The 25007-nt window shown below is 52.4% G+C and overlaps 11 protein-coding genes across 11 annotated transcripts; 5 read left to right on the forward strand and 6 right to left on the reverse strand.

Moving 5' to 3' along the window:
• Positions 1 to 1019: 1019 nt before the first annotated feature.
• Positions 1020 to 2493, forward strand: Z517_07670 (uncharacterized protein; the record flags this gene model as incomplete). The annotated part of the gene is made up of 3 exons (XM_013426191.1): positions 1020 to 1119; positions 1185 to 2207; positions 2312 to 2493. The coding sequence occupies 3 exons, from the start codon at positions 1020 to 1022 to the stop codon at positions 2491 to 2493; spliced, it is 1305 nt and encodes a 434-aa protein (XP_013281645.1).
• A 3440-nt stretch (positions 2494 to 5933) lies between these two features.
• On the forward strand, positions 5934 to 7166 carry Z517_07671 (uncharacterized protein; the record flags this gene model as incomplete). The annotated part of the gene is made up of 2 exons (XM_013426192.1): positions 5934 to 6221; positions 6399 to 7166. The coding sequence occupies 2 exons, from the start codon at positions 5934 to 5936 to the stop codon at positions 7164 to 7166; spliced, it is 1056 nt and encodes a 351-aa protein (XP_013281646.1).
• A 460-nt stretch (positions 7167 to 7626) lies between these two features.
• On the forward strand, positions 7627 to 8269 carry Z517_07672 (uncharacterized protein; the record flags this gene model as incomplete). Its single annotated transcript, XM_013426193.1, has 2 exons — positions 7627 to 7901; positions 7987 to 8269. 2 exons carry the CDS (start codon positions 7627 to 7629, stop codon positions 8267 to 8269), a joined length of 558 nt encoding a protein of 185 aa, XP_013281647.1.
• Positions 8270 to 8567: 298 nt separating this feature from the next.
• Positions 8568 to 9815, forward strand: Z517_07673 (uncharacterized protein; the record flags this gene model as incomplete). The annotated part of the gene is made up of 1 exon (XM_013426194.1): positions 8568 to 9815. The coding sequence occupies one exon, from the start codon at positions 8568 to 8570 to the stop codon at positions 9813 to 9815; it is 1248 nt and encodes a 415-aa protein (XP_013281648.1).
• A 1169-nt stretch (positions 9816 to 10984) lies between these two features.
• Positions 10985 to 12694, forward strand: Z517_07674 (uncharacterized protein; the record flags this gene model as incomplete). The annotated part of the gene is made up of 3 exons (XM_013426195.1): positions 10985 to 11354; positions 11408 to 12510; positions 12563 to 12694. The coding sequence occupies 3 exons, from the start codon at positions 10985 to 10987 to the stop codon at positions 12692 to 12694; spliced, it is 1605 nt and encodes a 534-aa protein (XP_013281649.1).
• Positions 12695 to 13621: 927 nt separating this feature from the next.
• Z517_07675 (uncharacterized protein) lies at positions 13622 to 15626 on the reverse strand (the record flags this gene model as incomplete). Its single annotated transcript, XM_013426196.1, has 5 exons — positions 13622 to 13862; positions 14079 to 14847; positions 14943 to 14985; positions 15051 to 15311; positions 15405 to 15626. The coding sequence occupies 5 exons, from the start codon at positions 15624 to 15626 to the stop codon at positions 13622 to 13624; spliced, it is 1536 nt and encodes a 511-aa protein (XP_013281650.1).
• Positions 15627 to 16728: 1102 nt separating this feature from the next.
• Z517_07676 (uncharacterized protein) lies at positions 16729 to 17766 on the reverse strand (the record flags this gene model as incomplete). The annotated part of the gene is made up of 1 exon (XM_013426197.1): positions 16729 to 17766. One exon carries the CDS (start codon positions 17764 to 17766, stop codon positions 16729 to 16731), a length of 1038 nt encoding a protein of 345 aa, XP_013281651.1.
• A 986-nt stretch (positions 17767 to 18752) lies between these two features.
• On the reverse strand, positions 18753 to 21402 carry Z517_07677 (uncharacterized protein; the record flags this gene model as incomplete). Its single annotated transcript, XM_013426198.1, has 2 exons — positions 18753 to 19517; positions 20365 to 21402. 2 exons carry the CDS (start codon positions 21400 to 21402, stop codon positions 18753 to 18755), a joined length of 1803 nt encoding a protein of 600 aa, XP_013281652.1.
• Positions 21403 to 21792: 390 nt separating this feature from the next.
• Positions 21793 to 22212, reverse strand: Z517_07678 (uncharacterized protein; the record flags this gene model as incomplete). The annotated part of the gene is made up of 1 exon (XM_013426199.1): positions 21793 to 22212. The coding sequence occupies one exon, from the start codon at positions 22210 to 22212 to the stop codon at positions 21793 to 21795; it is 420 nt and encodes a 139-aa protein (XP_013281653.1).
• A 730-nt stretch (positions 22213 to 22942) lies between these two features.
• Z517_07679 (uncharacterized protein) lies at positions 22943 to 23719 on the reverse strand (the record flags this gene model as incomplete). Its single annotated transcript, XM_013426200.1, has 1 exon — positions 22943 to 23719. The coding sequence occupies one exon, from the start codon at positions 23717 to 23719 to the stop codon at positions 22943 to 22945; it is 777 nt and encodes a 258-aa protein (XP_013281654.1).
• A 449-nt stretch (positions 23720 to 24168) lies between these two features.
• Positions 24169 to 24963, reverse strand: Z517_07680 (uncharacterized protein; the record flags this gene model as incomplete). The annotated part of the gene is made up of 1 exon (XM_013426201.1): positions 24169 to 24963. One exon carries the CDS (start codon positions 24961 to 24963, stop codon positions 24169 to 24171), a length of 795 nt encoding a protein of 264 aa, XP_013281655.1.
• Positions 24964 to 25007: the final 44 nt, after the last annotated feature.

Genomic DNA, 25007 nt, shown 5'->3' on the forward strand with positions numbered 1-25007 from the left:
TCACAACTACAGGGCCAGTGACCACTAGCAGTTCATCAAGAGCCATCACATTCGACGCAGGTCTGACAACACTGACAACGGTTGTACCTTTTACCAAATATATGGTCCAAATCATTGAGGTCTGTGTGGCAACCCCAACCCCTTGCTCACAATCAACCAGTACGGCAACCAGCGTAGGATTCAGGACACAGATATCTTGCTCCCCGGGCCCTTGTATTGGTGTGGCTCCAGCCACAGGGTTTATGGTCGATGCTCTTGCAACGGGAACTTGTATTGTTCCTTGATGTCGTTACCTTGGCAGGTCGTCTGGTGAGAGCGATGGCATTTCTGGCGGCCGCGGTTGGTTTGATGGCGGACAGTCTGATTCTTGTATCTTTGAGCATTCAGCTGAATTTGTACCATGAAGTTATATGACACAATGTTAGTGGCTATAAGAGCTACACGTACTGTGTCTGGAGGAGCGGTAAAGGGGATTGTTGCGAGAGAGTTTCGGGGAAATCTTTAGTCATGAAATGGCGAATACGGATTCGGCGAGGCGGAACGGATAATAGTCGTGCCGAAGGTCTGCCGGGAGGGAAGAGGGTCCACATGATGATGCTGCATCTTCTTTGACGTTTCTTTCATTTCTCTTTCCCCTCCACAGATGCACAGACCTATACCATCACGATTGACTCTCTAGGCATAACTTGTCTCGTTACCGTGACTTATTCTCACATAGAACTCCTGCATAACAATGAGCGTCTACGCTATCGACAATTGTCACAGCCTTGGTGCCAAAAATATAAATCGCTATGTGACGTGAAGCGCAAGCGGACCCCTTCATTGTCCCGTTCACCTTTGTTCTCGTAGTAGTTGTCGGTAAGTGAAAGGTGACGAGGGCTCCGTTGTCTGCCACACCCTCAAGAGCTAGTAAACCTGCCACTTTACTTCTGATCAAGACAAGATTTATCTGCTCCTCCATCCTTCAGTCCTCACAAACTTTCTTCGGAACTTTTGTAGCCATCTTCCAGTCCGCAAAGATGACTTCTTCAGCTCTTTTCTCGCTTGCTCTTGCAGCACTCATCGCCTTTCTGAGGCTGGTGAACGCAGATTCCTCCTCAGCCTGCAATCCTTTGAACGGTCAGTAAACCTGGCGCCCAACTGATGTTTTGCTTCAACTTGCCATCTAACTACAAAATGTGTAGGCCCTTGCCCTGCGATTCCTGGGTTGTCAAATAGCGAGTATTTTGTTGATTTCACACAGCAAACCACAACACCTGCTGACTGGATTCTCGCCGACTATGCTACAGTTGGCTACGGTTCTCCTAACGGTGCCAACTTTACCTTCGCAAAACGATACGATGCACCGTATATTTGGACCCGCTTCTATGTTCTCTTCGGCCGCATCGAGGTGGTTGTCCAGGCCGCCCCTGGTGCTGGTATCATCACAAGTGCCGTCATGATGTCGGATGACTTGGACGAGATAGACTGGGAGTGGTCGGGAAACAACTTTGCCGGGTCCAGTGGTGCCGTGCAGACCAATTATTTTGGCAAAGGTCAGATTGGATATTCTGACCGCGGCTCGCAACCTGCCGTGGACGATCCTGAACACAAATTCCACACATACACCTTGGATTGGACACCGGAGAAATTGGTTTGGTCTATTGACGGCGTTGCCGTTAGGACGTTGAAAAACACTGGTGCCACGACTGGGTCATACCAATACCCCCAGACACCATCCCGGCTGCACCTAGGCCTGTGGTGCTCAGGTGACCCAAATACTGCTGCTGGTACTGTGCACTGGGGTGGAGGATACACCAACTTCAGCGCCGCGCCATTCTCAGCCTACGTGAAGTCTGTCAAGATTACGACGAGCAAAACTTGTTCAAGTTGGCAATATCCTAGCCCGTTCGATGGCACTTGGCAGTCTGTGCAATGCACCAACCAGACACTTGCACTCCCATGTACTTATACAGTCGCTGCTGGTGATGACGGCTCTAAGATTGCAAAGAATTTGACAGTCAATGTCGATACCCTCAAGGCAGCAAATCCGGGAGTCAACTGGGATCAGTTGATGGTGGGCCAAGTGCTCAATGTACCGGGTGGTACATGTCAAACTTTAACTACGACATCAATGAATTTAACTACGAGTCCTACTTCCTCAATCATTTCCACGACGTCCTTTTCTCCGACTGCTTTTGTCACGTCGAACTCGAGCAGCTCGCTGAGTGATTCATCTCTATACGCATCTTCAACATCAACATCATCCATGATGTCTTCCACACTTCCAATTTCAACTTCCTCGGGCACCATAGCTTCATCAATTACACAGCCAAGCTCTTCAAGTACGCTGTCCTCGACAAATTCAGGAGCAGGCACAACGGCTTCGACTCAGATCTCCTCCGGGTCAACCTCCGCTGTCACTATGACCTCCACCTCAGCTTCAACCACAATCACATTGACTACCAGCGCAAGCTTCTCCTCTACTATTTCGATAACGACTGGTGCAAGTAGCAGCACCACAACATCGTCAGCTCCTTTTCAAGCAGTAAACTCCTACACAGTGGTTGCAGGCGACTATGGTTGGGCTATTGCGACTTTACTGGGCTGCTCCTGGGATGATTTGGAGGCTGCAAACCCTGGCGTTGATTGGGACAGCTTGCAGGTTGGGCAGACCTTGAATGTACCTGCTACTCAGGCTTCCGGCTCATCAACATCATCGATTCCCTCTAGCTCTCCCTCTGATATCCCCTCAGATTCGATGAGTGGAAGCCAATCGACATCGTCCATGTTGTCAACTGCTTCAAACCCCACCTCGACCGCTACTTCAGGCTCAAGCACTACATCTGACCCTGTCTGTGGCTCTGGTCAGCCATGCGCAGGACAGGACGGAAGCCAGACAAGCAGCCCCCAATCCGCTACGGCAGCCTCGACGATTGTGACAACGACATCTATTTCCACAAGTCAATCTTGCACAACTTCTGCTACGGCTGCAACATCGGCCACTGCTTCCACCGAGTTGCCTAGCACATCCAGCTCGAGCTCTGTTGACTTGGTGTCATCCTCCTATTCCACCCCTGTTGGGGAGTCGGAGGATCCTTCCAGTGCCATGTCAGGCACGAGTACATCCAGTCCAACTTCCAGAACACCCGCTGACACTAGTGGTACAACATCCAGCGCGGCAGGATCCACGAGCACAGAAACTCCAGTTGCGTCAGTGACAGTAACTATCAGCTCAGCGACATCAACTGGCAACCATTTTACTTCTTCTCAAACAAGCTCTAAGTCAAACATTGTAAATCCAGTCACGACACCACCATCATCCTTGGCTAAGATGATTTGCAATCAGGATAACTGCCTCCGCAATGTGATTGATCCACGTTATTCATCCACCATGCGTGGCTTCTGTTCTGGTTACACCAAGACATCATCCAACACCGCGCCTCTGCCCACATTCTTGGGTGGGTGCTCAGTGGATGTTAAGAGGGTCAGCAGTGCTTGTTCCTGCCTCGCCACCAGCTTTGGGACGGGAACGGCAACGTCAGGGACGCCGGCAATGACGGGACCGCCGTTGCGGGCAGGAAGTCCTTCGTGGAAGCAGACCCCTTCTTGGAAGTTAAAGCGGTCGCCTTTGAGATGGAATCGACCAGCCGTGTAAGTACGGTGCCGGCAATGATCGGGCGATTTCATGCAGCACTAATTTCGGGTTACTGGACAGGATGGAGCGTCGTAGCCCTTGTAATCAATGGTATTCAGGAAAATGAGAGTTTGTACAATAATCGATATGCCACACACTCCCTTCCGTTAAGCAATGTGGATTGGCCTTTTTCCGCTGGGCCATATCTTTTGACTGTTTCGAAACGTACGCGAGACATGTTTGACGGTGCCCAGGCTCCCTAAAATCAATCGTGGTCATAGCGGGGCGTGTGACGGAACAGGATCTTTTCCCTGGTCAAGCATAACGGCCACACCTTTCTCGGAGTGAGTAGTCGGAGTAGATCTATCTTTCAGCAGCGAAGGTCAATGAGATGTTCTTTCCCTATCTTGCTTTGGTCTTTCGTCATGAGGCTTAGCTCTTGTGACCCTTTAGTGACAGTTCAGAAGCCTTTCCTGTGGTATGGCACCAAAGGTGGACTAGTGTCAGCACGCTTCACGGCCACACATTTTCATATAGGTCTAAGCACTTCATTTTGGTACCTGCATCCCATCCGCAATAATTACATGGCAGAGTCAAAGAAAATAATGTGGAGGCAGAACAGTGCGTGCAGCTCAGGCACGCGAGGCTGAGGCATTCCCGCAAGGCTGAGCCTGACTTGGTGGGTATCTTGGCATAAATCTTGGCGCCCACGAAAAATGCGCCCGCTCCTTTGCATCTCGATTCGGCTCGTCAATTTTCGAGCCCGACTCTTCCACCACGTCTCCCTTCAACTCAACAAACAAGTCTCCCTGTACGAACTGAACCCCTCTCCCCGACTCACGACGATCCGACCACTGATTATTTTCTCGCAGAACGTCTTGTCTTATAATCCGCCAAAATGACGAAGGGAACGAGCTCGTTCGGAAAGAGTGAGGAAATTCTAATCCACACACAACCTCCTCTTGAGGAGTTTGTCAAGCGGTTTTGAGAAATTTGGTATTCTGACGGGAAGCTTGCGAACAGGACACAACAAGACGCATACTCTGTGCCGGAGGTACGGTTTTTTTTTCCCCTTGCACTGCCTTTGGGCTGGGTTTCGCGTTTGGGGGCATTGAAGAGGATGTCAAATCGCAACAGTGGACTGACTTTGATGCAGATGCGGTCGTCGAAGCCTGCACATCCAAAAACACACTTGCGCCAACTGCGGAGTACGTTGAAATCCCTTCCTTCCACCTTTTCGCCGTCCATCGCCTTTCCTTTCCGCTGCGATCCACGACATGCGACTTCACAACATACATCAGACGAACACATTGGAGGATTGGCCAACTGACAGTGCAATGTAGTATCCCGCCGCTAAGACCCGCAAATACGAATGGAGCGAGAAGGCCAAGAGACGCAAGACCACCGGCACTGGCAGAATGAGGTCGTTGAAATTGGTTGCTCGGTAAGGACTCCTACTGTCCCTTTCATGTCGATGGCTTCGCGGAAGAAGAGGAGGGCGGTGTGTGATTCCAGGGTGAAAATTTGTGTGTCAATGAAGAATTGTGAACAAGGCAGACTCAAGCGGTTGATGAGTCGATACACCCGGGCGGAATGACCTGGTCCAAGATCTAGCATGGAGACTGACGAGGATTTTGTGAATACAGGAAATCAACCAACGCATTCAGGACCGGAACGCCCAAGGGTGCTCGTGGACCCGCAAAGGCATGATCGAAGAGACAAGATGACGTGTGGAGGAGCTTCATGATTTCGCATTGAAATACATTGAAAATGTGGTTTACTGGAGAGCAAAGCCTTGCGATAAAACTTGAGCGCGGGCGGCCATTGTGTGGCTTGACAGACGGGGGCGAAGGTGGTTTATGCACAGGCAGGGAGTGGCAGCCACATAGGGGAAACCAAGGACGTCGCTCTCCTGGTCTCATATGGCTGGGCGCAATCAGATGCGGCGGCGTGGTTCAGATAAAACAAAACATGAGGGCAAACTTTGTCTTTGCTTTTTTCAAGCATGAGATCTGCTCAAAGAGCCCCAGTGAATCGGAAAATTCAGCATTGAAACTACCACTCTCATGTACTTGTTCCATTGCCCGTAGTGGTTCTTCGTATCTCGGTATCTTCGTATGTATGTTGGGTGCTGTTGAGATAGTCCCGCCACTCACCTGACCTTGTACTTGAAATATTCGTTGTCGCGAGTTTTTAGATCCTCAGACTTAGTGACACATACAGAAACCTTCTTCACTTCATGCTGTTTGCTGGACCGGGGGAAGAGACATGAGACATTCTTCTCCAGAACGTCTCTATAGCGGGAAGATAAAATAATATGCCCCCAGCAGTCCCGCCTCCATTAGCGAGCTACATCCAGTCCTCGCTGTCCCCGTCAAGCCCACACGGCCAAACACTCATCACCTCGGTTCTCAGCACGCCCTCGCCTTGGCTCGTTCTGCGAATCATCTACGCGGCTTTGTACGGGGTCGAGGACGACATTGGCACAAGAGAGGGGAGAGACGCAGAAGGGCTTGAGAAAACGTCGGCGACCTCGGCGTTGCCGGTTGTCTTTGCGAGTTTTCTGCGGCCTCTGACTCTGTGGGTTGAACTGGGAAAGAAGATTGTATGTTTGACTTTTTTTCCCTTTGTGGGATTTTCTAAATCTGTCGCATTACCGCCGGAGAAATCTGTCTGGTCTTCTCCCTGTCAGGTCTATGTAGCCTCGCGATTCTACTTGCGTCTTGGTCATAGCTGATTTGCTGTTCGGTGCGTGCGACCTCGATGCTGACTGCTTCGGTAGGGTCTTGATATCCAGTCACTGCTCCGGAGCAGGAAAATCGTCTATGTCGATGGCCTCTCTTATGGTCAATCGCCCCGTCCCTCAGTGTCAGGAGGAGGAAGCAGTAGTGCAGGAGACCCGTCCCTTTCACCAACGACGAGGCTGAAGTCACTGGCACTGGGCGATGTACAGGATGTTTTGAGTTCGGGCTTGAAGAGTCTCTCCACGACTACGTCTCCCTCTCCGTCGATATCGAGTTTGTCATTATCACGCACGCCAGCACCTCGATTGCCTCCGACTTCTACCCTTCCAACACAACTCTTCGAAACCACAAAGCCACTCATCATCCTTGACGGCATTGACTTTCTCGCAGCCTGCCAACCGTTTCTCCCAATTATATCTGTGCAGGCATTCCTGTCTACTCTACGCACTCAGTCTCACGCTTTGGTCGTTACCTGCAGCGCCGACGCTCCGTTGCTGCGCATTGCCGCCTCTACAAACGAAGAAGGGACACCCCTGGAGCGCAACCACACACATCTCGTGACGGCGATGGCGCATCAAAGCCGCTGGGTGTTTCAACTCCGAGGGTTGGACACGGGCAGCGCGAAAGACGTGTCCGGCGTGATCAGGGCAAGCAAGGGTGGTGGGTATGAAGGTAACGAGAATGACGAACACGCAGCCTCTACTACCCAGAGGAGATCTGGAGACGGCAATGACTTGGATGATGCCGAATGGCTATATCAACTCAAGGGGGATGGGTTGGTCAGGGTGTGGGGTCGTGGTGAATGATTCCTTATCATCAGTATTGTCGCCTTGTCCGAGAGCAGGTGTGATAGCACCCGCCGAACTGCCGTACCTAGAACTACTATGTATAGAAATGTTTCGTTGCGAAAAACTCTTTTCCCCCAATGTCTGTCTTGTTGATATAGTAATCTGAAAGGGATTTTGTAGAGGAAGCAATAGACCGAGCACTCGGTAGATAGACCTGCATGTGGCCGAGATCTTATGGAGTAATATACGCAGGAAGCAATTCCGCTCTCCATCTCAGCGGATTTACGAAACCGGGATGATGCCATTCTTCGCCGACGTCTCCCCATCAACAGGTATTCTCGGCCGACAGCACAAAGACCTCCTCGTGCTTTAACAGTGTTTCATATGGAGTTCTTCTTGAATAGATAGTTCATTCCCAATCCCCAAATCTCGTTCTGCCTTGCCTCTCACTTTTGCAATTTCCTCTCGAGCCAAAGTCATGTCGGACTCGTTTTTGTACACCTACCCCTCGCCCTTGGAAGGGTACCAGGATCTCCCGCCCCTTCCGGACGAGTTGAACGAGGATGGAAAGTCTTATAAGAACCCGCAGACGGGCGCGCTGAGCGAGAGCTACAAGAGGTTCACCTCCGGTGTGACCAATGGCCGGCGAGGCGGCTTTGACGTCCACATCTACTACCATCTGAATAGCGACGAGCAGAAGGAGTACGCCCGTGCGCTTTGGGAGCGGATCCGGAGGGAGTTTCCAGAGTTGAGGTGAGAGTCTTCCTCCTTGTCCGGTCCCGGTTTGGAACGGCCTGGTTGTAAGGTGAAGGTTATACTGATCGAAGCAACGTTTCAGAATCTATCGGTTCTGGGATCGTCCTGTCGGTCCCCATACAATGGCCATGTTTGAGGTGAATATCTTCACGCCTGCTGAGTTTGGGGCGTTCATTCCGTGGTTGATCATCAACCGAGGACCACTCTCTGCGCTGGTCCACCCAAACCACGAAGATGGCGACGCGTTGAGGGACCATAGCCAGCGAGCCACTTGGCTGGGAGAGCGGGTGCCGCTGGATTTGGGCATGTTGAAGAAGTTTCTGGACAAGAGAACGAGCGAGCGAGCGAATGGGAAAACGGATTAGAGGGTGTGTTTTTGATATGGAGGACAGTTGCTGCGCGTTGTGTGTGCGCGTTTCTCTGTGTGTAATTTCAAAAAGATATTGCGTTGAGGTTCCTACTTCCTCTGGCATGCGTTTTCCTCAGCTGATGGCCACTCCATTATCCCACCGCCTTCACTTCACTCTCACTTTCAGTTTTGGACCATTTAGTCGAAAATTCCCCTCTTCTAATGTCAGGTCGCCAGCCCACCACCCTCACTTCACTCACGCTTTCGTCATTTAGAGCGTTTGTCCGAAATTTCTTGAAATTTCGCCTCGTCCGATGTCAAGTCACCGCTCCCTTCATCTCACGCGTGAATTCAGCCCCATCGGTGACAGACTCGGGCCGTTTCCCAGTGTCTATTTGAAGCGAGAAGATCTCCTTTCCACCACATTCATCGACCCGCCTCGTCCTAGCACTTCTCCCAGTCCTCCCACCTCTGGACTTCCCCATCTCATCGAGGACTCAGATATCATGTTCTCCCGTCCCTCGGAATCATCGACCCGCAGAAGAGCTTTAGAAGAGAATGATGAGGTCATTGTGAACGACCTAAGGGGATTCTTCTCGCGTGACAAACAACATATCGAGATTTCGGATTCTGACTTTGAGCCAAAAGGAGAAGACGACAACGATGACGACGATGAGGAAGAAACGGTACAGCCACGGTCATCGAAATACGACGTGATACCACCTGCGAGACCTTTTGTTCAAGTCACCACAACAACCACATATTCCACCCCTCGCCGAAGTGCTCGAGTACAGCCGGCGTCACCTGTGAACACAAAATCTTCGACCTCCACGACGCCTCGTACTTCGACTGAATCTCGTTTCAGCGGTCGAAGTGGTCACATTCGAGCAGACCCGCTATCAGAAGGATCTCTTTTCAAACAGGTCACCACCACTACCGAGGACGAACTTGATAAGAATAATTTGGACGACACAGCAGAACCAGTCTTCGTCGAACGAAATCTGCGGAAGAGGACTGTTAAGCAAACGAACCCGTACAAATTCGATAAATACAAATATCAGTTATCAGTGAAGACTGGCCAGGAAGCGAGTTCAAAGAAGGTGGAAAACGCTATTAAGGAAGCGATTAGAGTGAATGGAAAACAACCGATAACCAAACTTACGACCACAGAAAGGAAGATCACGCACAAACGCCGTCGAGCCAGCTCGCCTCCGGTGGATATTGATCTTGACAATACCTTTGACCCAGCACGAACTACCTTGCGAGTGCGATTAGACGGGTTTCAAGGCGGCGCAGCAACTCCAATTACCCTGAGTGAATGCAATAACAATGACAGGTTGATCGAGTTTATTCACAAGAGCTGGGAATGGAAATTCCAGGGTCTCAGCTTCTCCCATGCAATTGTATCATTTCCGTGGCTGAGCAATCGATCGACTATTCTCCTCCGCCCCGGCCTGGACGAGAGTTTCGAGCACATGATGGTCGAAATACAAAATGCACCTATCTGGCGGGAGGGGGCACAAGGAAGATGCGATGTTGAGGTGACTGTACACTTGTATTAAGAAGGTTGCAGTATGGTGGTATGGGAACGACCAAGATGCTGACAACGCTCATAACCCGTCAAAGGGGAGAAAACTGAAGTTGTGGGCAACGTATCTGTCCAGGGGGAACGGGTGTGTTAACAAACTCTGAGCATTTAGTTAGTGGGCTAGTGTAACAGAAAACATGAAACGAGCAAAGCTCTGTGCCTTATCCTCGCCTGGTGTTGGCCGACAGCCAATGCCGCACCGTGGCTAAGAGCTCTACCACCAGTCGGCTCTCGAGCTGCGCATTGAGGGGACCACTTGGTGGGAAGCCCCTGAATATTCCCCGGTGGGAAGACATTGATCGGTAGCGAGATCACAAGAGAGGGAGGGTGAACCGAAGGAAAAGAACTCTTGATCTTCTTTTTTCGTCAATCTCAGACACGGCTTCCTTTTTTTGAATTTGCGTTGTTACTTCTTCTCGAAGCAGCGGTTCGTCCTTCTACCACGCCGTGCACGCCCACCACGTCCACCACGTTGCGGACCGACGCATGCCGCACGATTTGACTTCAGAGCGACCCGCTGTCAAGTGCGCCCCTAACGCAGGTTCAAGTGGTTCAGGTGGTTCAAGTGGCTCAGGTGCAGTAGTCAACGTCGCTGCTCTGGAGTTCGGCGCCCTGAAATTACCCCATATTCCCTTCTCGAAGCAATTTGAACGGGCCTTCAACGGTCGCCGGTGACCTGTATCTCTATCCTTTTCCCCCCTGCGGGCTTCGACATTTGCAATCAACGAGCAACCTCGTCTGGCCTGCCGTCATTGGCAAGCTCTGAAACTCGATATTCGTCCACTCTCTTAGACTCTGCCTCCGACGCGGTTACAACTCCACTTCACACTCTTTCCTGTGCAACAACCTCTTGTCACTCCAAGCAACCTTGAGAACCTTGCATCTGCGCTGGCCGCCCCCTGGTTCATCACATCAAATCGAGTCAAGTCCTCACTACGGCCGCCATCCCGATCCTTATCCTCCACGAATGATCGGTCGCCCATTCAGCAACAAGCAGCAGGGCACCTTCTCTGACAGCTCGATCGCCAATCCGTTCTCCTCACGTCAGCGCCTGCGCCTGCCTCCAAGTCGTTCACCTCGCAACTACTCCGAATTGGCTCGCAAGCAAACAACCCCTCTCCGACAGCTGATCCCAGAGACACCATGACATCTCCTCCTCTCGCTCGCAATGAGTCTCAGGCTTCGAGCCGTCGAAGTACCAGTCTCGGCTCTCGCTTGTTTCGATCAAAGAGCGGCGAAGCTTTAGGTGATCGCAAGACCTCTGCGAGCCGGCTCAAAAAGAAACAGGAAATGGACGAAGCTGCAAAAGTCACACAGTCGCCTCCCCGCTTGCCAAATTACAATCCGCAGCCGCTGGGTATTCAATCATTTGGCGGTGAAAACTACAACCCGCAGAACACGTCCAGAGAGTACACCAATGGCGCGAAGAACACTCCCCTTGTTCCTCCTTTGCCCGGGAACCTGGAAAAGGAGGGTGTTGATCCTTATGCTAGAACCGAGAGCATGACCCACCGTAAGTTGAGTTCCTCCTGAGATATCATGACAAGGCTGACTCATGAATGTTAGGTGGGCGATATTCCTATGCGAATTCGACCGTGTCTACCATCAACTCCCCCCGGAGAGTTCGACGTCGCAAAGACCCCACCCCCTATAACGTCCTCATCATTGGCGCTCGAAATGTCGGCAAGACCTCTTTCCTTAATTTCCTCAAGAGCTCGCTTGCTTTGCCAGCGAAGAAACAGCCGAGTCGAGCTCCGGATGGCGATACTCCTCCGTCATCTGCGAGGGCAAACCCCAACTATGTCCACCATTACCAGGAGATCGAGGTCGATGGGGAGCGAATCGGCTTGACATTGTGGGACTCTCAAGGGTTGGACAAGGGTGTCGTTGACCTTCAATTGAGAGACATGAGCAATTTTGTGGAAAGCAAATTTGACGATACCTTCTTGGAAGAGATGAAAGTTGTTCGCGCCCCAGGTGTCAGAGATACCCACATCCACTGCGTTTTCTTCGTTCTTGACCCGGCTCGACTAGACGCCAATATCAATGCTGCTCAAGGCATCAGCAACGGCGTTGAAAACACGCGAATTGGCAAACCCTCCCGAATTGTTGGCGCTCTGGACGAGGACTTTGACATTCAAGTCATGAAGACCTTGGCCAGTAAAACTACCGTCATCCCAGTCATCAGCAAGGCTGATACCATCACTACAGCGCACATGGCGTTTTTGAAACAAAAGGTCAGCCGGAGTCTGAAGAAGGCCGGTCTCGATCCACTGGAAGCCTTGAGCTTTGATGCTGAAGATTACGATGACGAACGTCTCGACGAGCGTGACGAAGACGAAGACAGTAGTGCCGCAGACTCGGAGGACCGGGCGTCAGCTCACAGTGATGATTCTGATGCGAATCGAGACCTCGCGACTACAAAACGCCCAGGTAACCACAAACGCCAGGCCTCGGCCGAGGATGCTGTGCTTGAGAGTGGCTACGTTCCATGGTCGATCCTCAGCCCCGACAGTTACTCTCTTGAAGCAAAGGATGGCCCAGTGGGTCGACGGTTTCCCTGGGGTTTTGCCGACCCGTACAACCCGGACCATTGTGATTTCGTCAAGTTGAAAGACGCCGTGTTTGGAGAGTGGCGATCCGAGTTGCGAGAGGCGAGTCGGGAAGTGGTAAGTTCATCTGTCGCTCAAAGGTATGAGGTTCTGACTGACCGTGTCTTAGTTTTACGAACGCTGGAGGACAAACCGTCTCAATCGTCGAACTCTTCCAGCTAGTGCGACCAATGGTCTACCGTCAGGACCTAGACAGAGCAGTGGCGGGATCCCGATTGCTCTCCAATCGCGTGCGCGATAAGCCTTGAAATATTCTGTACAATAAATGTACAACAGATTTGAAGATTACCGACCAACATCGATCGATTCGAAGACGATAACTGGTTGGCAGTGTTCATCTGTATGCTATTGAAACAAGTTCAAAAGTCAAAGCCCAAGTAAGTCGACTGGGGAAGTTGAGAAAGTGGGAGGAACAGTCGAGGGGCAGCGGATTCTTTTGCAGGGGCATGGAATGTTGCGCATTGCTGGCGCATTTGTCGGCCTTTGTCGATCCCTTACATTACAGTGCCTTGGTTTTTGAACGACTTGACACGAGTCATGACACAACAGCTTTTTCTTGTCTTCTTGGAGAACGTGACGCTGGCTCTTGCGCGTGTAGAGGGCAGGCCAGGTCACTCCGAATATGTTTCCTTTGTTGATTCTGGAGGAAGTGCGGCAACAAGAGGCGAGCAAGCGAGCGAGCGAGTGGGCGAGCGCTGAGCGTTGAGCATCGTACGCAGCGGCACTGAGCAGGGCTTGGTGTTTTTGAAAGTGACGGGAGTCTTTGATTTGGTGCTGAAGATGAAATTGTAGCGAGCAGAGTTAGCCCGAAATACCCCTTTTTCCCTTTTGCAGACAATGGTAGATTCGTTTACTCTATATAGAAACTGGGCAGAGGAGGTTGGCCCTTGTCCTGTGCGAGCCATTGTTTTGCGTAGACGTATCTATACGAGTCACTTGGTTGCTCAGCTTAACCCGTCAAGAGTGAGAAGGGACTTGATCACCACTCGCTGCGAATAGCCTTCCCTACCCATGTATCTGCTCCTGTGGCCTGGCGTGGATACTGTGGCATACATACATCCCATCGTCCATCCTATGTAAATCTCTCTCCTTTTTCTCTTTCTGCCCCCCCCCCCCTTTCGGGCTTCGGAGCATATCCCCTTTTCATTCTCCCTTGTTGCTCTTCTGGTCAATACACCCAGCGATACTCCTCCGCCTTGGGCCCGTCGCGCAACAACTCGGTCGGCACGTCCCTCGCGCGCACGGCGTGTCCGCCCCTCCGCACGGCGCGCAGGTTCCGCCGTTTGTTGTCGAAAATCATCCACGCGCCGAGCAGCAACGTCAGGGCGCAGCCGACGGCGCCGAACGTCGCGGTCGTGATCAGGGCGGGCAGGTATTTCGGCCGGTCTTTGTTTTGGAATATATTCGAACTGTGTTTCACCCCGAGTTTAATCCCGGAGGGAGGACAGAGGGGGAAATGGAAATGGAGGCGTGATTAAACGAGAGAAAGGGGAGGGAGGGGAGAGTTGACTCCCGGGGGGGGGGGGGGGGGGATACCCCCCCTGAAATAATGTTCGAGAGAGGGATGAAAGAAGAAAGAAGAAACAGACAGAGATGAGAGGGAGAAGGAGACCAGAAGAACATACCTGACGACACCCATCAGATTCGCGACCGGGACACCCACGCTCGTCAACATGACCCGCTTGTTCTCATCGGCGATGTTATTATTATACCACACGTCCAGAATCACGCTGGGCGCACTCGTGCCCCAGGTCATCATGAAACAGGCAAAGTAGGCCGTGTGCAGCTGGGTGTCGAGGTTGACGGCTGCAAAGATGATGAAGCCGATACAAGTGAAGGCGAAGCCCAGGGCGACAAAGGGGAACCGCCAACGGGTGTAGTCGGACGCAAAGGCCAGGAGGAGCAGCATGACGGCGCCGGTGATGTTGGGGGCCACGGTGTACAGGTTCGTCTTGACGGTCGAGTAGCCGAGCTGGTTGACGATGACGGGGAGGAACAGCGTGACGCTCTGCAACGGCACACCCAAGCACATCTCGATGACCAGGATGACCCAGCTGGTCGGGTGTTTGAAGATGGCCAGCGCGGAGCGGATGTTGAACTTTTCGTCCACCACCGACGACGAGTCCACCTGGATGCGGTAGAAGGCCAGCTTCTTCTCCTCGGGCGTCAGGAATTTCGCCGATTGCGCGTTGTACGGCAGCACCCAGAAGGCGAAGAGCGAGAAGAGCATGCTGCACCCGCCCTCGATGACGAAGAGGTACCGCCAGTTGGCCAGGCTGGTCGAGTGGATCTGGAAGACGCCAAAGGACAGGAGGCCCCCAAAGGCCGAGGCGATGTTGGAGGCCGCGTAGAAGATGGCCAGACGACGGGCGAGTTCGCCGCGGCGGTAGAATACTATATATGAGAAAAGAAAAAAAAAACCAATGGGTGAGTACCTAGTTAGATATAGATGGGGGTTGAGCTGGGGTGTTGTGTGTGGTCAATCTTACAGGTCTGGTAGAAGATGATGCTTGGGAAGAATCCTCCTTCGGCCTATATCGAGAGTGACATGACATTTCAGCATCGTAGCGAGGATATAGGAGGAGAAGGAAACAAACCATGCCCAAAAACCACCGACACGCAAAAAGTCCCCCAAAGTTCTTCACCGCGACCGTCATCAGCGTGCTGAACCCAAACACTAGCATCATCATCGGTAGGGTGCGACTCGGGCCAAATTTCTTGCTGGCCAGGCCGACGATGGGCCCGGCGAGCACATACGGGACGAAGAAGATGGAGAGGATCAGGTTGTAATTGTCGCCCTTGAGGTGGAGAGTCTTTTCGAGGCCGGCCGTCTTTGCGTTTCCGAGGTTGGATTTGTCCTAAGAGCAGAGAAATCAATATACATATTCAGAATCTTTGAGTGTCCGTAAAAGAGGCTGGTGAGGTATGTTCCCCCACGAACTGATGCTCACCAGCGCATTGAAGAGGTACATGATGGCCAGCGTGGGCAGGATACGCAGGTCAAACTTCCACACCAGCCGTCGCTCGGCGGCCGGGTCAATCGCCACACTGGCAGAGATGGGCTGGCCATGGCCTTCTCCGAATGAAGACACAGGGATAACGCCATCGTTGGTGATGGAGACTTTCTGGTCGTCTTTGAGGGTGAGCACATCGCGCTCCTCGTGTGTATCCATATCTCTCTGGTTGAGATCGCACGATCTTCAAAGAAAAAGGAGGGAAGTAGAGAAGAAATCCACCTAGTGCAAACACAACCTTTTTAGTTTTCCAACGACCGATGTACCTGTGGGAGGATATTAAGAAGAATAGATGCAATCGGCGTATCATTCCGCTCGCTCCACGGGGATGAGCTGCAAGCAGTAGCATGGCGACAAGAGCCGTGAATGAACCTGGTCAGCAGTGATAGACGGGGATAAACGCCCCCAGACAATCAATTGCCCATGGGATGGGATCTTTTGCAGCTTTTTTGGAGATAAGGGAACCGACTATCAAAAAAGAAACGAGCCCATGATATTCAAAAGATTGCGAGCACATCTCACCGGGGCCCAGCACTTTGCTGGAAACAGCAGTCCAAAAGAAACAGGTGCAGATGCACCAGGATGGTGCATGCAACATCCATCCCCCGGGAGGCGGAGAAGAGAGCGGAACATCCCTGAGAGGATTTGGGTCGGCATCGTCATCATCAACAACACCAATGCATGGTCTTGCATGGTCTTGCTGGGCTTGCCTTGGCTTGCAGATCATTTTATTGCTTCTTTTGCTTGGAGCTAAGAGCTTTTGTTTTTGACGAAGAAAGTGGGATTGTTCAAGGGAGGGGAGTCAAATAAAGCGATGAAAGGCGAGTGGGAGATAAGAAAAGATGGCACAGTGTAACATGCCGGGGGATTTTACAGAAATGATGACAAGGATGCGTTATCGCTGTCGATCCATCAGGGACAAAGAATGGCTGTGGACTTCTCCGATCGCCATGGAGGCAAGAAGAGGAGATGATCGACTGGCTGGCTGGTGTGTAACGTGCTAGTTGTCCGGTAGATCTGGGGATTGATTTACGGAGGGAGATCGGAACATGAAGGAGATGGCAGAATAGAGAATAGATAGCGTTGGTCTCAAAGTTTGGAGGCTTTCTCTTTCATCTATGCGACTCCGGGGTTCAGTTTTCAACATGTGTCGTGGTCTGATACAAGCCCAAGTCCTCGGAATCGATCTGAATAGATCTGATCTGATCTGACCTCGTTAGTATCAAACAACCACGTGTGGCAGCGACTCCTTCTCGCCTGCTCACTCCATCTTCGCACTGATCGCCTTCTGCATAAATGTCCCCAGAATCCCATCTCGTCTCGACTGCTCCCCGATCCATTCCTGCACCTCGCTAGGAAACGGGACTGGGTCACGGTAGAACAGGCGATTCGTCGACGCTTCGACGCAGCATCCATTCTTCACCTGTCCATCTTGACCGTCACTCAGTCCATCCGGGGCAATGCGCCCCTTGACATCGATCAACTCGTCAAACGCTCGCGTGATGGTTTCCAAGGGTGTGAAATTGTCTTCGGGCCACTGCTCCAGGATGGGCTTGGGGATGATGTTGGTCTTTGTGGTGCTGGGCATGACGGCGTTCAACGTGATGCCCTCGTCTTCGAACAAGGTCGGTGCTGCAGCTCGCACGAGCCCTATGCAGCCGTGCTTCGCCGCCGTGTACATGGGCAGGATGTAAAACGGGTACTGGCCTGCCATGGACGCCGTGACGACCATTTTGGGGTGGAAGTCGTGCGATGCGGCCACCCCCATGGCGGCGTCGCCCCCACTGATTCCAATGTCGTCCATGACTGCCGCGGTCTGCTGACTCAGTAGGGTGCGCGTCTTCCTGGAAAAATGGACAAAGAGCTTCATTCCGTAGAAGACCGCCTTCAGGTCGATGTCGATGCAGCTGAGATCGGGCTCGACGGGGTCTTGGTCCTTCTCAGTTGTCTCAGCATCGCCAAGCCAGCGCAGGAGCGGCTCTCTGTCTGGGATCCCAGCGTTGTTGGCGAAGAAGTCGATGCGTCCCCCAGACCACTCGAATGCCCTCTTGAAAAGTCCCAGCTGGTCTGAGAACTTGGAGACGTCGGTACGCACAAAGATGTGGCGATCTCGGTCCAGCGTGGACTTGATGGCTTCGTACCCGACTGGATTGATGTCGGCGAGTACCACCTTCCACTGTCCTTCCTCGTCGTTGCTATTCCCTGTCTTCGCTAGGAGGTGATGCACCAGAGCGAGACCCATGCCAGAGACAGCGCCTGTGACAATGGCGGTTTTGGTGAGTTTGGGTTTGTCAATCATGTTGGATGGCTGTTGGGACATGGACCTGTGTGGTTTCCGAAAGGACCTTTGGAGTCAGATCCTTTTGATATACATGGGTGCGACGCGCCTGGTTTCGCTAAGCCACCTTATGCTCTCGGGGGGAACATTGATGAAGACATTCACAAATCTGCTGACTTGGTCCCTCATACTTTCACAGCCGACGAGCTCGGCGCAAGTCTATTGATTCGGTATGATGCGTGTGATGTAACATGGAGCATATTGTTCGGTCGCCGAAGTCGGGATGAACATGGGTAGTCAAGACACGACCACCAAAGAAAAAAGGTGACGCCAGCCAGGAGAGCTACTGTGCTGGCAGGGTGACATGGTATGGGGGTCCCTCTGAAAGAAGTACGATCGATATTGGAAGTGGTTCATGAAGAGGTTGGATGTTGACAATCCTACCAATCAGAAGATCGACGCCAACGCCACATCAAGAACTGTCCAATGATAACATATCTTGGCGTCGTGGATCGACCAATGGGAAAATACCACTCGTGCACTTGCTGGGGCAAGTTAGAGATAATCGAGGTACAAGGATTTATGTATGCACACAGGACACCGAATAAGATTCGATCTAGTACGCGCCGACGTAAGACAAGACGGACGGTGGTCTTGTTCTTCTCCTGCCTGACAGGCAAGAAACTGAGGTAGAATCAACGTCCCCAGAGTCCGGAGAGGGAGCGTGTAGTCAAGTAAGTGATCAACTCAGCTCCCAATGAATTGTGTCAAAGCCACCACAAGTACCTGAATTCCTGCGCATTGCAATAAATGCGACGGCGACGGCGTGACGGTGACGGCCACGGAGTAGACTTGTTCTATCCTGAATCTCCAAAGTCGTGCCTGTGCCTGTCCCACCCCCTCGCCGAAGAGCCCCAATTTCCCCTATCCGAAGAAGCAATTACAAAATTCTGGCACATCCAGAAACCCTCTCAACCCCCTTTGCGCGGTGCACCGTACTCAGACTCTCACGAATAGTGTGGTCGAAAGCCGCTGCGGACGCGCTGATGGGCGTCTCGGTCGCTCGGCGTGGGGCCAAACTGCCTGTCACAGCGCCAGGACCAGTACTTGGAGAGGGCGTAGTAGACGTAGTTGTCGACGTTGTTGACGGTCGCGGGGAACGCCTGGTCCCAGGCGCCGTAGATGTCCTTGATCTGCTTGGCCCGGTAGGGCCCGTAGCCGTTGGGCGGGTTCGGTCCCGAGTAGTCGTCGATGGCTCGCCAGCCCTGGTCGTTCACCCGGATGAATTCGTACCAGCCCGGCACGTGGATGAACAGGTACCCCCAGTGGATGTACTCGTGCAGGATGGTCGAGCCCACCGTCTTCATCCAGTCCGAGTCGAAATCCCCGAGTCCCGCGCACGAGTATCCCGGGCGCGGCTGGCCGTGGCTGTCCCGCGCCCACGACGTCTGTGGCGGGTTCGCAATGTCCTCGATCGACGGCCAGTCGAAGATGTCTTCGCAGATGTAGATGTCGGCATCGCGGTTGTCGTTGTCCTCAGTCATCCACGCATTGGCCGTGCCGTCGCACTGTCGCTCCGTCGGCCTCGCCAGGCCGTCTCCGATGAACAGCGCCGAGCCTGCCAACCTGGTGTTGAGTTGTGCGTTGGGTTGCGTGAGGACCGACACCACGGTTTCCGCCGTGAGCACCAAGTCCAGAGGTATATTGGCAAAGGTGCGGAATATGTTGCCCACAAAGACTGCTTCCTCGGGTCGGAAATACCGTAAGAATGCCTTTTTCACCACCGGCGTTAGAATCGAACCTTTTCTGTCATATATGTGTGTATGTGTCCAACGCTGTATGTGTCTACCCAACGTACGTACCTCTTCGCAGGGATTAAATGTCAGTGCCACGACTCTGGCGATGTGGACGGCGTCCTCAAACCCTTCTCTCACCCTGTCGAGTTGCACTGCCGGGGCACCGTTGAGATGCTATATCGTCGGCGCCGTTGCTTGGCCTTTCGCCCCGTGCAGGCCCAGGAGGGGAATTATCAGAAGAAGATGTAGGATGGCGCTGATGCCCATGGTGTTGATAGACGCGGGTTGTCTTGTCGGCGTCGTCGCAGGGAGGCGCGTGAGTAGTTTGCTACAGCACGAGAACTGCTTTGTGTAAGTCTTAACACCGCGACTGATTAGAGAACGACGATTGCAGCGCGATGTCAAGGCCGAACTCACCTTTAAGTAGCCCCTGATGTTACTCTCTAGTTTGACCAAGAAATTCTACTTCACAGGTCGTGGTGATGAAGATTCACTGCTACAAACACACGCACCTGGTGATTCTGGAATGTGTGTGTGTGTGTGCAAAAAGTGATTTTGGTCAACTGAAAGGAGAATGAATCAATTTTAACCGTTGCGTGAATATCGAGCACAACAGGAATTTGTGGGATGAGATGGAATTTTCGTCCCCCTTTTCTATGCGTTGTAGCGTTCAGCCGTGCCTGCGCATAGAACACACTCTCTATGTGAAATACACATCATCTCCGAACAAGTCCTCAACCCTGACTTTTGCGCCGACTAGTATCCCAGAATGTCAGATGAGTACGAGGTCTTGAACGCCCAAATCCTCCTTCAATGGACCTACACGGAGTCCTGGGGGACTGCTCATGGGCATGTAACACGATCCTCGGTTGGAGTCTTTAATCCAGAAACTCACAATAGCCTCCACTCTCGCTGCTTCTTCCTCGATATATTGGGAAGAAATCAAGGGCCCGATCACTGTGAAGGTATTGCTGTTTGCATTACTGGCCCGTATAACGACGGGCAGAGAAGCACCCCTCAGCAAGGCAACTACATCGCCGCTTGCTGCGGATTCCGGAACCAGACACGGCGTTTTGCACAGCGACCGCACCACTGAAGATGTAGTTCGGTGGGTTGGGAAATCTCCCATTCCGAAGAAAGTTTTGAAGACATCAAGAGGCCCCGGAGATGGAACTGGTCTGGCTCGGAAATCAATTTCCTTGAAGCCTCTCAAATTCTCGATCCTCGTGTGCAAACCACTTCTGAAGTTGCTCAAGATATTGCTGAAATCCATGAACGCTCGAGCTTGAAGTACAAGTCGAGACTGCAGCTCGTTTTGCGCAGACGAGGTGACCTTCAAGCGACCAAGAACAGTGCCACGACATTTCAATTTGCGTCCTGCATCATCTGAGATGAATTTCATCTTTGGACGCGAGTGCAAATAATGTTGAAACACGTTGAACTGGGTGTTCGATGCCGCGGCAAGCATATCCCCATGGATGCGACTCCAATTTATAGCCGTAGTGCTCCTCACCGGTTCGTGTAGAATCCAATCGAAGTCGAGATTCGGTCGAATGGTCTCCCAGTCGGGTACCCAACTTGGAAGTTCAACCCGGTTTCTTTTGGTTTGACAGGCAAACAAGATGACGTCAAGAGAGTCGTGAAGCTGCATGACATATTCGGCCGTGTCAGTAAACACCTCGGTCACTGTGCGGGAGTAGTCAACCAAGAGACACGGAGCGTGATCAGCTGTGAGGATGGATACCGGAGGTCCATCCAAGCCAGGCACCCGTGAAGGTCCAGCGCTTCCGCGTCTGTTCATACTGGTTGTCAGCGTAGCGGTCATGCTCAGGATGCCATAAACGTAGTCTCTCTCGTCCATGGCCTGGAAAACCCGGCGCCGCGCAGAACTCGGTCCAAGATCCAGTTCGAGTCGTCTGCTAGGTCCCTCTTGGCAAGTGGCGAAGCAATCAATGCGCTATCACGAGGGCTGGAACGCATGTGTCTGGCCGTGGACCTTGATAGATTGTCCACACCAGCAGTGTTGATTTCGCCTTCCCTGAGAAAGTGGAAATGTTCAAAATCTTCCACCCATTCCACCAGGCGTGAAACTTGCTTGTGAAGGTGAAACCAATCGATGCGAGAACTGCCTGCTTGGACATAAAGAGATCTCGCAGCGAAGACTTCCTGTCTTACCTACCTCCGAATCAGTACAAAGCGCATATTGAGGCATATTGAGCCACCACGGGCTAAGATGATGTGTTCAAGAGAATCAACTCACCCAAACTCTGCGAAACCACGGTCTGCTCGCCAAGATCTCCAAGCCACGGTAAACGGCTTTGAGTCCGTCAAGACACCCCAATTGATGCATGACATTGGACGAGAAGTGTATGAGATAGTCGATCGTGGCACCACCACATTCGCTCTCGTTGCCTAGCCACGCGATGACGGTCTCGGCTGTTGCGTAGATGCCGAACATCTTCTGGATCTGTTCCGATTTCTCATCATCGTCCGCCTGGTTGATGCATATCGCGTCAATCCAAAGGTATCTGCTCCTTTCTCGGTATCTGAGCTCTTGTAAGGCCGCGTAAGCATTGTATGGAATCTCCGTTGGTCTTCCATCGCAAAGAATAGTCTCTGTCCTGCCACTAGACCCCCAACTCCAAGATAGAGCATCAAAGGTGACGAGCATTCCATCTATCTCAGCTCCGCCACTAGTTAGCACTGCATTGTAGAGCCTGATCCGTATCTGTTCGCCAGGTTCACCGGGACTTTGACGCAGTATCCGAATTTGATGCGGGCTGATAGGCGTGTAGGTCCTGGAGGGGTGCCACAGTGCGCTGTCGATTGGCTGAGGGTTCTATTGGCGGCCCTGGCTCATAGTCATACTGATAGTGCCGTAGCCAGCAATCAGGTGCGCACGTTGTTGGCCTCCGCGATGCCATGGAACATCCGATACTAATACAGGGTCAGTCGCTATCAAACACCACACATGCCCTAACTCGCAAGGCCGGCGGGCATAGAATAGGGATAAGGCACAAGACCTTTTTTGAGAGAGTGTCAGAGTGTACAATCCACCAGATATAACACTCAAAGGGAGTTAAATGGGCTTGGGTTGCAGCTATAGTTGGCAACTCCTGGTTGGCCGCCCAACAGGCAACCGTGGGGTAGGAAGAAGGCACATGAGTGAGGCTGAGTCGAGACGGATGCCTAGCCACCTCATGTCCTATCAAACACACGCCTTCACGCTTCAGCCGCAGTTGACTGGAAAGTGCAGACGAGATCCATCCCGCGCTGGGCGTCACAGGCATGTATGTATACTGGTAGATGTCAACGTTGGGAGAGTATTGAATGAGAACTCGTTACGAAGCTGCGATCGACGACGAGACTGAGAGAATCGCCAATCGTGATTTCGGAAGCCTCTATATCCCTTTTACCGCCCCACCATCAATCCTGACCGCTGAGCCCGTCATCCAACGCGCAGAAGGTGAAAGCAAATAGGCGACGAGCTCTGCGATCTCCTCGGGCTTTCCGAAGCGACTGATACCCATTGACTTGCGCATATTCTCTTTAGCCTCTTCGAGAGGAATGCCTTTCGTTTCCGCAACTTGCGTCGCCATGGTCACCAATCGTTCGGTTTCGACCGGCCCCGGCAGTATAGTGTTGACCTGGATGCCATCTTCAATGCCGCGGTCAGCGAACGCCTTTGACAGAGCATTGACCGCTGAGTTGACGACCGCCACGGCTGCATTGCCTGCTTTGGGTGCCTCGGCCGCCACGCCGGACATGAACAGCACGGCGCCCTTCGAGGCTTTCAGATACGGCCAGGCCTCGATCGTTAGGCGCCGCGCACCGTGCAACTTCAGGTCAAACCCGGCATTCCACTGCTCGTCAGTCAGCTTGAAAAGGTCGATTGGCTTCACGGAACCGGCATTGTTGAAGAGGGCATCGATCCGCCCGAACTTGTCGACTGTCTTGGCCACCACTTCCTTGGCGGATTCGGGGAGAGATAAATCTGCCGGTATTGTGAGCGTTTTGGCTCCCTCGACTTCCACCTCGGCTGCTACCTTGCGCAGCAGCGACTCGTTGCGGGCGACAAGCACGATGGTCGAGTAGATTTTGGCAAGCCGGACCGCCGATGCGGCACCTAGGCCTTGAGATGCGCCGGTGACGATGACGAGGCTCTCAGGTTGAGACATTGCCGCCAAGGAGACACTGCTGAGGCCAAGAGACCAAAAAAGGGAGACTCGAGAGAACTACGCAACAAGCCTTTAGATGGAATAAGAAAAGGAACGCAAACGATAATCACAGTCTCACGGGAGTTGGAGCGGGAAAGGTTGATACAAGCCGCGGGGACGGTCATTCCCCCCACGTCAAGACAGCAGGGGGTAACAGAACAGAATCCAAGTCGCTCCCCCAAGAAATCACACTTGCCGTGTACCACTCAGGTCTTAGTAAGCCACCCTGGCCTTGCCGGTGAAATTTGTTGTCAAAGTAAGCAATCTCTCCATCTTTACCCAGCACATTTGCCCTTCCCTCTAGTCTAGCCACGTGAATGTTTCACCCTCTACACAACTCATATCAAGAACAAGGGACGTACGTGGTTGAAAGAGCTGAGATTCTGTCACAGGTTCGGTAAAAAGACCCCTTATCCGACAAAGCTGGCTGTGGCGTCCAAGATGAACTGGACAGTCTCCTCAGGCCTACTAAGCATAGGCGAATGACTGCTGTCAATCTCTCTCAAGGTAACATCTGCGCCTGCATCCTTGGCCGTTTGCACAAACATTTTCTGTACCTCCACTGGCAAGCATTGGTCTTGCTTGGTAGCAAGATACCACACTGGAACATCCTTCCACCCGCTGTAGGTATGTTCACCATCTTGGGTCAATGTCTTCAGCGAATGTGGGGTGAGTTTCTGAACCCACTCATTCCCTTCTTCTTCGGGCAGGTCGTGATAAAAGTACCCTCGGACATCACCAGTAACTACTGCAAAGCCCGTCTCCTCATCGAGTTTCCAGGTCGAGGGTGGTTGACCCCCCATGCCCTCAAGAAAGTTTTTCACCACAGGGGCAACAAAGCCAGTTGCCATCAGGATGAGGCCAATAACATGCCCCGATGTCTTGTTCTTTGTTGATAAAGATGCTGCACCTGGTTTTCCTTTCGGGGGAGTGAGGCCCTTGATCGCGCTTTCTCCCACAACGCCACCATATGAGTGGACTATCACCACCACATCGCGTCCCTGGGCCGTCTCGGAGACGAGGACATCCCTCACGGCTTGGATATCACCCGGGAGAGTTGCGCTCGGATCGGACAGTGTTGATGGCAAGGTGACGGAGATGCATTTGTATTGGTGTTGACTTTCGAGCGCGGTAGTGAGTTTGTCCCACGTGGCGGCAGGGTGCCACGCTCCTGGTACAAAGACGAGAGTAGGTTTGGACGACATGATTGATTGTGACTCTTGATGAAAGAGAAAGTCCTGGATGTTTG

The sequence above is a fragment of the Fonsecaea pedrosoi genome (assembly GCF_000835455.1).
Source record: "Fonsecaea pedrosoi CBS 271.37 unplaced genomic scaffold supercont1.5, whole genome shotgun sequence".
Classification (NCBI taxonomy): domain Eukaryota; kingdom Fungi; phylum Ascomycota; class Eurotiomycetes; order Chaetothyriales; family Herpotrichiellaceae; genus Fonsecaea; species Fonsecaea pedrosoi.